The following is a 17,945-nucleotide window of genomic DNA, read 5'->3' as shown; positions in this document are numbered from 1 at the left end:
CAATTGATGTTTATCTTAAAAAATAAAAACTAAAAATCAGTAGCTTGGGAATCCACACTAGATGGCTTCTTATGCTATCACAGGTTTGCGCTGTAGATATTCATGGCATCATTATTGAAAAATTCATTACAAAACTGAAGTTGGATTTTAATGAAAATATTGTGCAAATAAACTATGCTTAATGTTTAGATGTAACAAAGAATTTTGATTTATTACTATATTACTTAGAATGTTGAAACAGTGACCACAGATTTCCAAAGAAATTTTAGGTTTAATATGGAGATGCTTAGTTGTACCTGTACTCCAGGTAACTTTCACTGATTATTTTTGACAGCATAACAGTTTTATTGGGAAGCTCACTGTAGCACAAGGAGTCTTAGTGTTTCAGCTGTGAGTCAGTCAGATTCAGAGACTGATACAGCTATTGCCTCATTTGGATATGGATGAGGTACTTGCCTTTTAAAGCCACACTCCAGATGAGGGCCAAGAGTCTCCTCAGACATGGCTGTTTTACTGTCACACAGTCAACAAGCACGTGTCACACAGGCACGTCTCTTCCTCTCTCTCCATCTAGAAGTAAATTTGCTTTGTTTTAGGAAATTGCCATGTGGTGGTTGATGAGGGAAAACTTGAGATACCCTAGATTTGTACCATAACAGCATGTGGAGAACATCATTGTTAGATAGAGGAAAGACACAATGGGAAGCTTGTTGGAATTCTGTGACGTGTTCAGTAAGGGAGACCATGAATTAGAAATTTCATAACTTGTGTTTTTTTCCTGACTACATATGTCACATTTCAGTTTCTTTTAATAAAACAGGTGTGATCACAGTAAAAGAGCCGAAGTTTCTTGATTATGAAGTTAAGAATAAAATACATCTCTTAGTTTTGGCTGAAAATAGCTTGAATTCAGTGCTCTGTGAAGTGATGGTTTGGGTACAAGATGTGAATGACAATGTACCTAAATTTGAGCAAAGCTATTATAAAGCATCAGTATGGGAAGGCCAAATTCCTAAAACAGATATCATACAGGTAAGAGAAAATATGTCTTCACAAGCTCATTTGTATAGTTAAAAAATAAGTTTGATCTGTCCTGCCAGGCCTGTTTTGGACCACCACTTTTTAAATATCAAGAGTGGGGCTCTTGGTATTTCTGCTACTTTGCTTGGATATCTAAAATAATTGATGATTTTGTCTAGCTCAGATTTCAAGTCTTTCATTCAGTTCTACCAAGTTGAAGAAGAATTTTTTGTCCTCTTACTAGTTGTGCAGCTGGATTTTAAATTCAGTTCTTTTATTTTCTGTTTATCTCTTCAAGTAATTGAAGAATATTATTCAAAGCTATGGTTCTGGTTACTGTGTAGGTTGGGTCGTGCGTTAGAGCATCTACTTAAATGGCTGTAGCACTAAAAAGAATATTTTCAGCTAATCAGACTAGGAGTAGAAGCCTTGAGTCAAACCTAAGTGATCAGTTTAAAATCTGATGCTTCGAGAGCAGCTTGTCTCAATTTAAATGTGCAAACACTTCTTCCTCTGAATGGGTCTATTCTCTGAAAGTGTTTCCAGCTGGCCAAGTTAGAGCAAAAGAAGACATCAGCTGTACTAGAAGAACACACAATTTCCTCAATACATGTTCTTGTATTGCAAGTCAGGTCACAGTGAGGGTCATGTTAGGTACTACAGATATTTTTCCTCTAGAGAATAAATAAATGGAAAGCTACAAATGCCCCAAGGGCAAAGTGATTAGGAAATGATGGACATTGTATTTAGAGAAACATAGGCCCAGCAATGGGGAAAATCAAAAGGCAGTAAACCCAGATGTGCGGTCAAAAGTTTCTGATGGAATACATTCTATTATGTCTATTATATTTATTGAATCTGACTAGTTGCCTCTGCTATGATTTTATTCCCATAGTTATTATAATGCTTGTTCAGCAACCAGAAAAGATGCAAAGAAGACTCTTCAAAGAGTCAGAGGAATCTTTGAGAAACCCGTTCACCGCTGTTGAAAGTTATTCATTCAGATGGTTTTATAATTTGCTTTGCCCCTTTTACTTTTTTTGCTTCATATTTTAAAAAGTAATTGATGAACTATCACATGAAAGCTCTGAAAACCCTCATAATTAATTAATCTTATCCTTTATCTATTTGTATTGCAGTAATACTTTAAGGGCCAGTCCTGGGCCCCTGATACAGTGCATTTTTATGCACTAAACAGAGGCAGGATTCTACAAGCAACTATATAGTAATGTAAGCAGTGTAAAAATGATCATATTCAAGAACAATCACCCCTAATGCTTTATGAAGTTGAATTTCAGATTACTTGGTGGAAAAATTTACATGCATAACATTTCAATTCCTGAGCAGATTTTGTGACCTCACATGACACTCATGTTGGGGGCCTATATGATTACTCTCTTAAATCTGTGCAGCCAGAAGGAAAGTAACCAGATATAATGACTGTAGTATGAGGCTTCTCGTTCTGAAATTGCATTCTGCCATTCTGAATTAAATATCAGTTTTGTTCCCAAACAGGTATTTGCAACCGACCTTGACAGTGGGCTGAATGGAGAAATTGAATACTCAATTTTATCTGGTAATGAAAATGCAGCATTCCTAATTGATTCATCACGAGGGATTTTAGCAACTAACACAATCCTAAATCATGAAAACACTTCATCTTACAGGTTTGTGTACAGAGTTCTTATAAAAATACGCTCCTCTTCTTTTTGTTCACCTTAATTTGAAATAGCTCATATTACGTATGTTATAGTTTTCAGATGGTTTCCATCAACCATAGATTCCGTGTGCAAGCCAGCCAGCATTGAAAACAACAATAAAGCTGCCTGTTTGTATCATGGATTCTTGGGTACTTCTCAAATTTAGGGGAAAAAGCATAATTTTATTCCATCAATTGCAACACTTATTGATATAAGTGATCAAGCTGATTCATTATAGGAAAGATGACATTTCCTAGATTTTGGATTTATTAAGAACTATACAGCCATTCCCTGTGTAGAGCCATTTTTTATAAATGTATAAAGACAGAGAGAAAGCACTCAAACCAAATGCAGTAAATAGGGACATGTTCTGTTCTTCAATTAAATTTGAATATATTTTGAATTTTCTTCTCCATAATCTGATAACAATTCTTCTGTAAGCTGTTTCCATCTATAAGCTGTTTTGTACTTGCTATTAGTTTTCTCCTGTTTTCCAGGAAATTGTGACTAAATACAGTCAAGTGGACATGACTTTCTTTCTTCGCAGCTCATGCCATAATTAGAATTAGAAAGCAAACAAATCATGCCTTGAAGAGAAAGTAAGAGTATGCTGATTCATTAGCATAACCTTTTTATATAATGCAGTCTCTGCAAAAAGTAAATTGCTGTATATGTGTCAGTAGAAATTATGATTTTTTCCATATGGCTGTGGCATCAGTTAAAGCATTTGCAAGTTTTTCTATCCTCTGGGGCCACAAATTTTTAACCATCCAATCAGAATTCTTATGAACCAGAATAACTTTTAGCAAACCACATCAAGAGGATCAACAGAATATGATTTTTTTAAAATATCAATGTAATTTGATAATAGTTTCCTAAAGGAACTATTTTTTGACTTAATATCCAGAGCACTTTGTTTAGAGTTTATTTTTCATTTTTTCACTGAATTAAAAACATCAGTTCTAATTTTTAGTCACTTAAATAGCATAATACATTTTATTTGTAAATAGTATTTTAAAACAATTTTGGAATAAATCCTCCAAAGAAAGGATGTTTGTTGTTAATGAAGTACTGAACATCTTCATGCATCTTACATGCTTTAACTGGGAACTTGATTTGATTCAGTATTTATGTTGGAATTTTAGCATTTTAAATTAACAGTTTGTTAGGGGAATCTGAAGCCTCATATCCTTTCTCTTTATTAATGCTTTATTAATAAATCTGTATATTGTTATGTTAGGTAAAAAGAGACAAACAAAAGAAGTTTTTAAAATGTTTTCCTGTTTAATTTCAAAATGATACTGTTGGTCCTTGCAAATTTGAAAGGAGTTGTTTGTTTTATCTAAATTGAACATTTTCATCCCCAGAAGTTCTAAGTCCTTTATAATAGGGGTTATAATAAAAGTGTTGACAGAACCTTAATTTTAATGCCTTGGCTGAGATGTTTTTATGAGAGTTTTTTCCTGAAACCTTAGAAAGTGATTATTTTTAGTAAAATATTTCCATATGTACCTTACCAATATTCATTCTAGACCAAATACTACACTTTCTATATGGAATTATACATGGTCACCAATTGAATACTACTCTGTAATTCAAGTTATGTGTTCTGTTGATGTCAGAAACCACAGGGGCACCCAGAGCATAGCTTGTGTGGTTCATGAATGGCAGTAGAATCCACAGCTTGAATTACAGCTTTGGTATTCCATGTTGTCATGTGAATATGTAAAAAGTAATATCTGTTTGACACAAAGAAAGAAGAAGAAAAAGTGGGAAATGAAGTGCTCAAAAGATCTGCAGGAAAGACCCAGAGAATATGATGTGGCGTGTAAACAGTTTATAGTTTTCAAAACATTTAATAGAGATGCCAGGCCTTGAACTGTATATAACTTCATGTAGCCTGACTTTTTCTTCTTTTTATCAGTTGCTTTTCTAGAGCACTTGTTGAGTTAGATTTAGTTTTGATTTACAGATTCTTGCTGAAGTTACTATTTTGGAAGTCTTCATATTATCTATTTTTCATCTTCCTAGTGTCCCTTTATAATCAATGAAGAAAGACAGGTTCCTTCAAAGGACAGTTCAGTGCTTAATTCAATTCCTGCTCTGAATTGCCTTATGGAGAAATTTGTCTATTTGAAAGAACCTTGCTAGCTCGTTTAATCACCTCTACTTGATATGAAATTGGGTGATATGAATACTTAGGAGTTCAGTATGTTTTTGCTACAGAAACTCCTGGATGTTGTTCCTGCAAGATATAAAAGAATAAAATCCCTGGCAGTCACCCTTATAGAAATAAGGATGCAAATTTAGGAAGAGCAATGTGGAGAAGAAGGACCAACCTCTTCATTTGTAGTTTTTTCCCCATTTATATCTTTGGTGAATAATTTTGTGATTTCTGACAGATGGTGACAATTACAGCTTCCTTCCGATTGTAGGTTGGTTGTACAAGCTGCTGATAAAGGAAATCCCAGACTTTCTGCTACAACTATTGTGAGGATACAAGTGGTGGATGTTAATGACAATGCTCCAATTGTCCAACCACTAGGCAAAGTGGAAGTTCCAGAAAGTAAGTGGGATTGTACAGTTAAGTGTTACTAGGACTGGATTTGCCAGACCACAGTACTGCTTTTGGTGTAGTCATGTAGTCATGTAGTCAAGAGCTTATAGTAGAAAGCATAATCGATCATATTAATTTTGAAATACTGAAGTAAATTATGATCTGCTTTTGTTCTCAAAGGCATTATTCTTAATCTTTAGACATCATATTTAAGAACAGTTTGAAACAAAGCCATAGGCAATTCAGAAAGAGAAAAACAAACTCCACAGAAATACATCTGTAATCTGTTCATTTTGGACTCCAGTTTCAGATTTTTCAGAGGTCTTCAATTTCTTTCATTTCTGCAGTAAAAATGCCTAGTGTTAAAACCAGCACTGCTAGAAAAGAAACATTTTGAACTTCATTTTGATGAAGGAAATTCTTTCTTTCTCTAAGTTTGAATGAAGCTTTAAGCTGCTTTATAGCTTGGTCTAGTTGAAGATCATGAAAAAGAAGACCAGGACCTCCTGAGTTCTCCTCCCGGTTTGACACCTGGTATGTTGTGTGACCATAGCTCTGCATTTGCAGACCTTGAGTCTTAAGCCTAGAATTTTCAAATACAGGCATCCTGTATGTGATACATTAAGATTCACTGTAGAATATTTATAAAGGTTTAAGTGCTGAAAGTCCCGTACTCCTGTTAACAGAAGGTATCAAGGATGGTTTTCCTGTGATTTTTTTTAGCCTTTTCTAAATTTAGTTCCCACAGGTAGTGACAAGAGATTGAGTGTGAACCATGGATGCAGAACAGCTCTAAAACTACTGTCTGCTTACTTAGGTTTTTGTATTCAGCCTAAGTACGTTTGCTTTAGGACATGGCTGTACAGCACAACTTGTTTGAGTCTTCAAGCCCCAAACATCCATATGAGAAATGATTTTGTTTCTGGTAGCTCCAGCCTTTGTTATATGATCACTGATAGAGGCAGGTCCAGTTTGCAATCTCTGGTACTGTCAGTTTGGCACATGACATCCAATTTCTCAGTCTCACAGGAGTATACTTGGTATCTTTAAGGTTTTGTGCCAAGTACTAGGTCTGGCTGGATGTATTGTTTCTAATGGCCTTTTCCTTGTTTCGAGAGGCTTCAGAATTGCCATCCTTGGTTCTACAAAGACCAGGGGATTCTAATGTGTCAGTTAAATATTCTTGTGGAAGTTTGTGATACTTTTCAATAAATCCATGTCACCTAAATGCAAAAGGAATGTCCTGTTGCTGGTGAAGAAACAGTCATGGGTACAGTGGAACTATGAAAATCTAAAAGAAAATTCACACCAAAATTGGGATGAAGCAGGTGTATTTGAAGAAATTCACTACTGTTTTCATAGCATGTCTGGATCTTGCTTTTATTCTAAAACACAAATCAAAAATACACCAAAGGTAATATAGAAAGATTACATATTTAGTATTTACAAAATTGATAAAATCTTCAAAAATTGTAGCATCATTTTTAGCTATGACTTATTTTGAAAATTATTGTTTCAGATGTCCTGCCTGGTTTTACAGTGACTCAGGTGTCAGCAGCAGATGCGGACTCAAGGCCAGCACTTCAGTTTGGTTTTACTGAGGATAATAGTCCTGGAATGAAATTTGCTATTAATCAACATACTGGTGTTATCACAGTGGTGGAACCATTAGATTTTGAAGAAACTTCTGTGTATAAGTTGGGAATCATAGTTTCAGATTCTGTACATCAAACAGAAGCAGAACTCACTATCCTTATTTTGGATGTCAACGATAACCCACCAGTGTTTACTCAGGATTCATATCAGGTAGGAATGTGGCAAACAGACTACAAATGTCTGTGATGTCTTTCTGTATATGATGATAAATAGTAGGAGTGCATGTTTATATTTATGCCTTAAAAATGCATTTATCACCACTGAGAGGAAAGATCTCTGCAAACTATTAGCACATGAGCAGTAACAGTGCAAGTTCCCCAAACTGCTCCCCCCAGAATCTTAGTCCTTTCCTAGGAGTTCTGCTGATTGGACTGAGGGAATTGTTCAGTTTTCATGCTCATGTTTTCTGCCTTCAGAGGGAAGCTGGTATGAATTCTAGCTGTACTCCTTACACAGTGCTACATCACTATGAGTTATTGGATATAATACAAAACCAGTTTGGAAAGCAGCATCTTGAATTTGGAACTTCCTTCTTTGAGAGAATAGTTCACAAGTTGATACGTTTATTCTGGCCTTATTATGGCTTGTTTCTTCATTTACAGTTACACAACTCCACACAGGGGTAGCAAATGCCCCTGTGGCAGGTTATGCATGTATAGTTTGTAACACGTAACCTTGCCTTATAGCAACAGTACTCTTCTAGGAGGTGAGGGATATGAATGTCGATGTATCCTACATCTCCTACTAGACTGAGGAGCTCACAGAGCTCAGCTTTTGTGCTTCTGGACAAAAGTTTTAACTGCTAGACTGTTGTAAAAGTCAAGTTGTGCAACAATGTTTTTGCAAGTGTTTTAGCAACTAAGGGCCACTAAGATGATTAAAGGAATTGGAGCATATGTCATACGGGGCTCCCAAGAATAGAGGTAGGCTGCCAAAAGAGTTTTACCCTGAGAGCTTTCTCCAGGGCTCAGCACACGTAGGGGCCTAGTGCTAGGGTTAGGCTTGAAAGACAGACTAAGCCTAGAGCTGCAGTTGGAGAGGGACTGCAGAGGGAGTGCCAAAGGAAGGGTGAGGTTTTCAAAAGAAGAATTGTCCTCTGAGGACTTGTTCATGTGGGCTGAGCTGTGGAGCTTGTGCCAAGGCTGATGCCCAAGAGAGCTTAGAGCATGGGTTGATTAGCCTGAAGAGGAGAAGAAAAGGCTCATGGGGATCTTATCAATGCCTGTAAACACCTGATGGGGGGCAGTATGGGCTTTTCTCTGTGGTGCCCAGTGAATGGATAAGAGATAATGGGCACAAAGGGAAATCCAGAAAATTCAAATTCCATTTAAACTTAAGAAAAAATGTTTTACTTTAAGAGTGATTGAACACTCGAACAGGTTGCTCAGTGGGGATGTGGAATCTCCATCCTTGGAAATATTCAAAACCTGACTGGACACTGCCCTGAGCAACCTGCGGTAGTTGACCCTGCTTTGAGAAGGGGGGTTGGACCGGGTGATTTCCAGAGGTCCCCTCCTACCTCAGTGATTCTGCAGTTCTGTGAACAGAGCTGTGTGCTTGACTGGGTGCTTTTTGTGTGTGTTGGTGGTGCTCAGAGCCTAAAATATAAGGCACCACAGAAGACTTGGATTTAGCAATGCTTCGTTTATAAATCTCAGACAGATTTAGTTAAGAAGTAAGTCTAAACATTCCATTTAGTAGATAAATTGCTACCTCTGAGCATGTGCAGGAGCAGGGGTATAGTTACTTAGATAACTATGGGACAAACTGTATGCACCTGTGAAAATTTCAGATGCCTGAGTTGGCAGGATTTGTGTGAATCACCCACTTAGACTTGTAAGTCTAAATTCCATTAAAAATGCACTTTAAATGCTCAAGTGTTTCTTTAGATTTGGCCTTAAGTTTTTCTCAGTCCTCATTTGTGTCTGATTTTGGAGAATAGTTTAGGCAAGTATTTGCTCTTGCAAGTGTTAGGAATTTTTTGTGTAGATTGAAGCAGACCTTAGAGGCAGGATTATTAACTGATGTAAATCAGCGTAGCTCTGTTGACTATGCTAATGTAAACCAGCTGAGCATCTGGCTCTGCAATCTTGATTTTTCATGAGTTGCTTGGACAATAAGATACACAGCTTATTTTTCACTCAATGATATGTATAATTCCCTATTCATAGCCCTGTAATTTTATGCTTTTAGTATCCTTTCACAAGTTTTCATATTTATACTATACATGGATATTTATACATATAATCTGTGCGGTAAAATGACACTAACTAACACCTGAAGTTATGACAGAGGTAGCTGCTGTATCATTAACATTTGAAATTCGATTTATAAGGTGGGAGGAAATTTTGGTCACAAAAATACATTATCTGGACTTCAAATTATGGAACCTTTGAAGAAGAGAAAGGACTTTTTTGATTTCCTAAATTATATGAAGAAGAAAGGAAACATTTTGAAAAACTAAATTAAGTGCTCTGGTGCTGGGATTTTCAGGGTATATATGTTTTTTAAGGTTCAATCAGATACTCTGGAATGGATCTGCAAAGTGTATTCCATGTACTGAAATCAAGATGTTTCTGAAAGCATGGAGAAAAGCTAGTTACAGTTGCAGTGCACAGGGAAATATTCCTTCCATTAATATATTATTAAAAAGAGACATTCAGAGATTCATTGAACTTGTTGTCATAATGAAACCTGAAATAAATGGATTTTAATATTGTTTAAAGTTCACTCTAAATTTTGGCCCTATTGTGCGCATTGCTTTGAATATCTTAGCTGTTTATAGTTTTGTCCACTGAAGAAAACGAGTAGGTGAAACTTCTTCCAAAGATGGGAACTGTATTTTTTTCCTAATCAAATCAAATGAAAGAAAATGCTTTTGTTATGTTCAAAATCTTTCATCAAGCTTTATCAAAACTGTCATTGTGCTTTACACTTCAGGTGAGCTTGCCAGAGCTCATTTCTGTGGATGCTGCTGTTCTGACAATCACTGCTGTGGACAGGGATTCAGAGCATAATGGAATGATTTCCTACAGAATGCTTTCTTCCTCTGAGGGATTTTCCATTGATCCTAAGAATGGTGAGTCTGTTAACATGGTTTATTATTTCAACTCATACAGTGTAAATTGAAGATTCATATTCCACTTCCTAACCTGTTGCCAGTGATCATCTGAGTTTTGGAATCTTTGGACTTAAATACACCATACATTATGGCTAAGGTATGCTATTATCCCTGAAGAACTGATTGCATCAGACTGGAGTTCTCAGTTTATCCCTGAACTGTGTACAAAGCTAGTCACAACATCCTATAGATGCCATTCCTCTGACATGATTTAATAGGAATGGTGCTGTAAGTTTTGTATTAAGTTTTGTGAAATTTCAGCTCATGCATGAGATTTCATGAAATTTAAGTTCATACTTACTACTTTTCAGTACAAGTTGAAGCTATCATAATAGAGCTTCTCTACAGCTTGGGCTGTATGTTTTTAAGATTTGTGCTTTGAGGGAATTGCATTATCGAGTAATCCTAAGTGGAATTTAAAAGTTTTCTAAACTGAGAACACTCCAAAGTACATCATTTTCTGTAATAGTTAAGAGATTTACAGATTTAAATGTTCTTGCCTATTGTTGTAATGTTCTGGGAGGTGGAAAACTCTGTGCGTGTGTGTGTGCATGTGTCTGTCTCTCTCTCTCTCTCTATGTATGTGTGTATGTATACATATGATTTTTTGGTTATGCCTGTTTCAGAGATTGATATTGCAGAAATGTGCAACTATTTAGTTTGAGCAAGTTCGTGTCACTTATTTGCTGTTACCAAGCATTCACGTGAGAGGAATTTTTGAATGCAGTGTTTGTTGGGTGATGGTAACTGCAAACACTGAATATACAGATGTTTCACCCAATTAAAGATGTTTTCTTTTTTACCCATTTGTTACTCTGTGTTCACCAACCTGTCTTTATCTTTGGCTAGTGATTATTTTTAACTATGATCAGAAAATTGTCATACACCATTGACCCTGCAGTGTTTAGCTAAACACCACGAACAATAAAGTAGAAGTAAATGGCTTATGAACATGTTTAGATAAGCAAGTTGGATGAAACATATTTACCTAACTTATTGGCAAACCTATCTAAGTAGCAAACATGCCTATAATGCTGTTTCTGGATAGCAAGACAGGAAAACTAATAGCATTCAATAATGAACTTGCAGAGAATAGCTGCCTCTAATAATGAGCCTACATTTCCTTAGCCTTATTTTGCTTTTTATTTTCTGCAGTTTACCTGTTCAACCTATTAAGAAGAAGAGACATTTTTGCTAGTCTAAATACAGTATGTGTATTTGTACAGTACAGTATGTGTACTGTATCATTGTGGGTGGGCCTTGGCTTTGCAGAATTAACTGTGGTTTCTTAAAGTTACTTTTGTATGTATGCAACCATTGCATTTGAGTCATTTTCAAATACAACTGATTAGATTCAGCTCTTGGAATCATGTTTATTTGCCTTGGTGAGTGTGGGTTTTTATTAATTCTATTTTATTTTCAGGTTCAGTATTCACTACTAAACCAGTGATACACCTGGGAAAGAACTCCATTTTTCAGCTCCTTATAGAAGCTAAGGACAGTGGAAATCCTGCTTTAAGTGCAGTTATGTCAGTAGAGATACAGATAGAAGATGTAAATAACTATGCCCCTAAGTTCACAAGGGGATTGTACAATCTCAGTGTGAGTGAGGATGCCTCAGTTGGAGAAAGTATCCTCATGTTTTCAGCCATTGACTGTGACTGGACACATGAAAATACACATATTGAATACTCTATTATTGATGGCAATGCTGATAATCTATTCTCTGTGGAAACAAGTCTCATGGAGTCAGAAGCATCTTACAAGCTTGTTGGCAGTCTTGTTTTGAGCAATACTCTTGACAGGGAAACTGCTTCTTCCCACTGTTTGGTCCTCCTTGCATCTGATCATGGAACACCTTCCTTAAATTCAACTGCTACTGTACTAATAACTGTACTGGATGTTAATGATAATCCACCAGTATTTAACAACCTGGAGTATCATATTCATGTCAAAGAAAGTATCCCCATAGGTAGTCATATCATTGAAGTTTCAGCAAATGACTGTGATGCAGGAGCTAATGCAGAGATCACTTACGCTATCATCTCTGGAAATGACAAGGAGTATTTTCGCTTGGATGGGAAAACTGGATCAGTTGATTTGATGAAAACTCTGGATTATGAAGATACTGTGAAGTTCACTTTGAATATCCAAGCCACAGATGGAGGAGCTGATGTAAAAAATGTGGCTTTTTCTGTTGTTCTTGTTAGTGTCCTAGATGACAATGATTATGTCCCACTGTTTTTGTTTCCCAGCTTCAACTGCATTGTCAGTGAAAATCTGCCTACCTTTTCTTTTGTGTGCACTGTTACAGCACTGGATTTTGATAAAGGCTCCTATGGACACATTACCTATTCCATCCAGTCTTCATGTTTGGCTCATCGTGACGCTCCTAGAGACCATGACATGTTTTTCATCAACCCTTTGACAGGAGATATTCATACAAAGCAAATGTTTGACTATGAAAGTCAGAATAGGTACTGTCTCATAATCCAAGCAAAAGACAAAGGTGACTCACTGGCTACAGTTACAGTTCAGGTAGATATTGAGGGGAGAGATGAATTTGACCCAGTTTTTACCCAAGATCAGTATTTCTTTAATCTCCCTGAGAAAAATGAAGCAGATCAGTTACTTGGCAAAGTGACAGCATCAGATAATGATGGTGGACTGGATGGAGTTGTTCATTACTCTCTGCTAAAATCTTCTCCATTCTTTTCTGTAAATCAAACCAGTGGTAATATTTATTTGACTCAAACTGTTCATAGAAAGAAAAATGGCAGAAAAAGGAAAGATGACACCCTGGAGTTGTTAGTAAGAGCTCATAGTCCAAAAATTGACTCGAAGTTCACTGTGTGCACTGTTCTGGTAAATGTTTCTGATTTTCCTGAGAATTATCCCTTAGGATCTGCATACAGCCTGATTATTAGCCTTTCTATCTCCTTTATAGTATTCCTATTGCTTGCTATCAGTCTTATTGCACTTATTCTGAGATATAAGCGAAAAGACATGATGAACTCCTGTGTGAAAAAAGAAGCAGCAACCTCATCGGCTACTAATTCAGGTTTGGCCAGTGAAGATAAAGTCCCTAAGGACTGCCAGGAAATCCAGAGTACTGAGAGCAGTATGCTTCCCATGGGTACCATAGCAGAATGGCTGAGCTTAGTAGGAATCAGAGAGAAGGAGGATGTTGGTAACCCCTGTAGGCATTCAGATTCTAGTGGCCACGGTTCAACTGAAGGGGAAACTGCAGAAGATGAGGAAATCAAAAGGATCAGTGAACATCCTTGCAGAAAGAGCTCTGGTTCAGCTTTAAGTGAGAGAGGCTCGCAGGTGCCAGATTCAGGAATTCCAAGAGAATCTGATCAACTGTCCTCTCAATCTGGAGAAACTGATGTTGTGGCTACCAGTCAAAGCATGGAGAGCATGCAGGCCATTAAAGATGAAGGTGGAGAAGAAGCCTGTGACACAGCCTATGCACATAACAACATGTTATCTCAAACACTTAAGAAAATTCAAATGAAAGAGAAAGACATAATGACAGACTTCACAAGAGAATATATGTTGATTTCAGATACGCAGGACTCCCAGTATGATTCACTTGCAATTCTTGTCACCTCTGAGGATCTCAGAGGGAGTTGTAACTGGGATTATTTGTTCAGTTGGGAACCCAGATTCCAACCTCTTGCCTCAGTGTTTAGTGATATTGCAGAACTGAAGGATGAAAATGTACACATTCATAGCTTCCCTAAGGAGAAGAAATCTTTTATTTTCCCTCCTCCCTTGATAACATCGGTAGCTCAACCTGCCATAAGGACAGTGCCACCACGAATGCCAAACATAACCTCAGGACAAGCATATACAAGCAAATATCCTCATTCTCCCCTTACTCATAATCTTGGATACCCTCCACCAACCATGACTCCCAGTTTTTCTCCTTCTCTCTCTTTACTTACCGTGCAGACTCCTACCACTTCTCCAGTAATATCTGATGGGAGAATGATAGGAACATGTCTCATTGGTCCAAGCCATGAACTTGCAACAGAGGAAGAAATTCAGGTCTAGATATTAACTGCTGGTAGTTTGTGGAAAAACATATGGCTTAAAATGTATTTTGTTATTCTTTAACATGCTAAACATGCCTGTCAGAGCTGTATCACGAGTATTCTTTATATTTTTATGAGCTGAAAAGGTTACTAGATAACATAGCCACAAACTTTCTAACTACTTATCTTCTTCACAGAATGCACTGCAAGTTCATGAGGCTTCTCCTTTCTCAGCTCCCCAAAACTACAGTTTCTAATGTAAAGCATAGGGCCAGGTGCTTGATAACCAGCTCAACAGATTTTACTGTTTTTCTCATAAAGTATGTCAATAACAATTTAATGGGAGTAACTTTTTACTGTGGAAAATCTTCATTAGCGTGCTGATGGGTTCTGACCACTTCTGTGTTTGTATTGGAAGAGTGTACTAGAGGGATGTATAAATGTGGCAGGCTTGGGGATGGGCAAGATTAAAGGAGGGATTTCTGTCCAGCTATCTCTTGTGCATTTGCCCAGACTTCCCCCATCACAGCCCGTGTCCCACTAACCTGTTGGGCCTGGTGCAGTTGCACCATCTGCAATGGCTTTCCAGTGGGCTTTATTAGATATCTTTGTGTTGTGGAATCCAACTTGGCAGTTTCTCTGCATTTTTCTCTCATCTCCAAGTGTAGTGCCTGAGAGTCATGGTGTTTGAATAATAACTGATCACTTAGAGTCCCTTGAAAAACAGAATAACACACGGTAAGATAAAAGCAACCTTCCTCTTTATTATTAGATCTATAATAGATACCTATTATCTTTCTGTCCTATTACAGAAGCAGGTCTGGTCCCCAGACAGCTGCAGAGCAGGACAGTTACAATTCTGAAAGGCTTGTATGCCTCCACATCATTCTTTGCTCCTATACTGGGCACATCTCTGTGAGACCAGATAATCTGGCCTGTTTTGTTATATATATCATACATATCGCATTTTGTGTATGTATATATATCCAGACACATACACATGCCTATGCTGCTGTGTATGTATGTATATTGTATCAAATCAATAAAACACATGGAAAATACATCTACAGTAAATTTGATTTCTCTTCAGTGTATAGTTGAAAGTCTTCAATGGTTCTTTTGCATCACATATATTAAAAGTGGGGTGTAGGGGAGAGTCTAATTGGTGCTGGGGCATCAGTTACAGGTCAGATATGTACAGAGTTATGTATTGTACAGGTCATATCAGGTAAAGAAAGTGCACACAGTGCTGTTAGAATGACTGACCTTGTGGGATCAGTATCATGTGTGTAGTGGCAGATCTTTACTGGGTCCAGCCTGAGGCCTCATAACGTATCTTTGAATAAGATTCTGTTTCTAAGGCTGTGTCTGCACTGTACTAACATGTAGCAAAATCCATGCTGCTATGCAAGAGTGCTTCTTTTAAAGCTGGCATGTGTTCTTCATACTGCCATGTAGTCTGAAAAGCAGACATAGCTTAGGAGTTCATAGGGGTCAACAAATATTATTGAGGAAGGAGACAGGAAGAAAAGTTTTATAATCAGCCAAAAACCTATGTCAGAAAGAGGAAAACAAAAGAGAGGAGCAATTGCCAGTTCATATCTGAACATGGAATATCAGTTTAAGGGTCTATGGCCGTTATTTCAAAACCTTTGGGTTGTTAGATTGGCCACCTGAGGGTTGGGAGATAAACTTCTTTGGACACATATCAGAAGAAGGCAGAGTGTATTTTTGCATTTTATGTTGATAGAGGCTGCATATGTAGTTATTGAAATTTGAAGGCTAATTCATTAACTTTCACAGTAACCTTTTCTGGCTTCCTCTTGATGTTGTAATTATTTTTGCAACTGAATGTCCAATGTTAATTTTTGAACTGCATTTCAGTGAGAAATGTATGTATTTTAAAAAGCAACTGCAATGTGATATCGTAGTATCAACATATATATTTACATAGCTCAAATAATATAACAGTATTTTAAAACTTAATTTTGTATCAATTTTTCTATTATAAAAGGCTAAAAGTTATCCACAGAATTTATCTTCCACCTGTTAAAATGTTGTTATCTACAACCGTATTGATTTTGACTTTAATGCTACATAAAATAATTCCTAACAGAATGAGATGCTCTTTGTGATGTTACAGCTTCATGCAGTTACAGCTTCAGGGGGTGTTTATTGTACAAGAGCGTATTTATGACTATATATTTTTCTATATAGTCAACTTCTTAGCTAGTATGAGTTTAGTTTCAGGGAGTCACAGTCAAGTGAAAGCTATTGCTGTGGAGAGGAACAATAAACACATTCATGTTGTCATAATAGGGTTCATCTTTGCAATGGATGATCAGTGGAAGAATACACAGTGAAGCTGTTTGGTCTTTCATGTTGATTAATATATAGTAATAGCTGGGGCCTCATTTCTTGTATAAAGCCTAGACTAATAGATGAATAGCTTTTTCTCCACTAATACTGCTGTTGCAACTGGAATAGTATTAGCATTAGAAATCTTCAAAGTATTTGGTCATCATATTCAGTCATCATATTTAGTACAAGACATGGCCCTGACCATGCTTCCATGTTTTGTAAGTCTGTGGACACTTTTTGTAGTTCTGCCTGAAAAGTGAGCAAATCCTGTTCCTATTTGTATTGTCTTTACTACTTGAAACGTAGCTTGTTTTTGCAGCCTTTCTGAAAGGATTAAGTACAGCTTACATCCTATTTATCGAGCACATGAGATAACCACTACATGATACTTTTTGCTTCTCTTAAGTTTTACAGCAGTGTTTTCCTTGTCTTTTATGTATCTGCTCATTCTGTATCAGACAGGAAACAACACTAAGCTGACATATTGTTGTTCCATACATAGTTGAGCTTAAAAATGTGACTATTGAAACAAGTGTCTGCAATAAACCATGTGTAGTTCTTTTAACCTTACTGTTTTTTTCCTAAGTAAACAGTATAATTTCTGTAATTTGCCGTGCATTTAATATTAGCTTGCCTCGAAGAGGCTATGTTACTTTGCAATTCTGCACACCAGTTTTAGCACTTTGGAGAAGGTACAGAACTTGTTAGTGGAAAATCATATTAAGCTCAAAATGCATAAGCTATAAAATAAAAGACAGTTGTCTGTTCTGGAATTTTGGCTGCCTGCCTTCTGGATTTGCTTTTTGGCAGCCTTGAAAACACTGGTGTAAATCAGTACCAAATGGATATCAAAATTCCATCTACCAGTAGTAATCATTATGCTGACATTCAAGCAGATTCCTATGCAAAGAGAAAAAAATTCATATTTTTAGGGAATCCATCATTTAGAAATTAAAAAAATATAGACTTATATTCTAAAATGTTACTAAAAACTGATTACCTGCATACTTCCATATTTAGTCTACAGTTTATCTTCAGCTGAAGACAGGAATTATTCGTAAAATAATTTTAGATAAAAATAGTTCTGATAAAAATGAATCCATTTTGCTAAATCTATTGTACTGCTATTTCCTAATAACATTTATATTCAATTGCCATCAAATCTCTGTGTTGTATGTCACTTGTTTTGACACATAGCTTCCTGAAGAATTATGTTTAATTCTTCTTCCGCACTGCTAATACAAATATATGCAAAACATGTCTTTGAGAGACCTATATGTCAAAAATGTGCTGCCCTTACAAAAAATATTACTAGAGTACTAGCGAGCACCAGACTGACAATTGTGCCAGTATGGCTTTGTGCTTTTACAGCTCATGGAGCCAAAGTCAATTGACGATTTAGTCGACAATCATAGGTAGTGGCACAAGAAGCTTTCTGCTGAGACAGCCTCCTCTTCACAGCTCCTCATACATGCTCACTACAGCTC

General features: G+C 36.7%; 1 protein-coding gene across 1 annotated transcript in view; it reads left to right on the top strand.

Moving 5' to 3' along the window:
* DCHS2 (dachsous cadherin-related 2) overlaps window positions 1–14,569 on the top strand; it is a 113,198-nt gene extending 98,629 nt beyond the window's left edge. The window contains exons 15-20 of the mRNA XM_067297031.1: window positions 821–1,032; window positions 2,536–2,687; window positions 5,156–5,286; window positions 6,797–7,083; window positions 9,874–10,012; window positions 11,478–14,569. Of these exons, the coding sequence (XP_067153132.1) occupies window positions 821–1,032; window positions 2,536–2,687; window positions 5,156–5,286; window positions 6,797–7,083; window positions 9,874–10,012; window positions 11,478–14,116 (3,560 nt within the window). The 3' untranslated portion in view covers window positions 14,117–14,569. The remainder of the gene's footprint in view (window positions 1–820; window positions 1,033–2,535; window positions 2,688–5,155; window positions 5,287–6,796; window positions 7,084–9,873; window positions 10,013–11,477) is intronic.
* Window positions 14,570–17,945: the final 3,376 nt, after the last annotated feature.

The sequence above is a fragment of the Apteryx mantelli genome, chromosome 5 (assembly GCF_036417845.1).
Source record: "Apteryx mantelli isolate bAptMan1 chromosome 5, bAptMan1.hap1, whole genome shotgun sequence".
Taxonomy (NCBI): Eukaryota; Metazoa; Chordata; class Aves; order Apterygiformes; family Apterygidae; genus Apteryx; species Apteryx mantelli.
The sequence above is the reverse complement of the archived record's forward strand: the minus strand, read 5'-3'. Positions and strand labels throughout refer to the sequence as shown.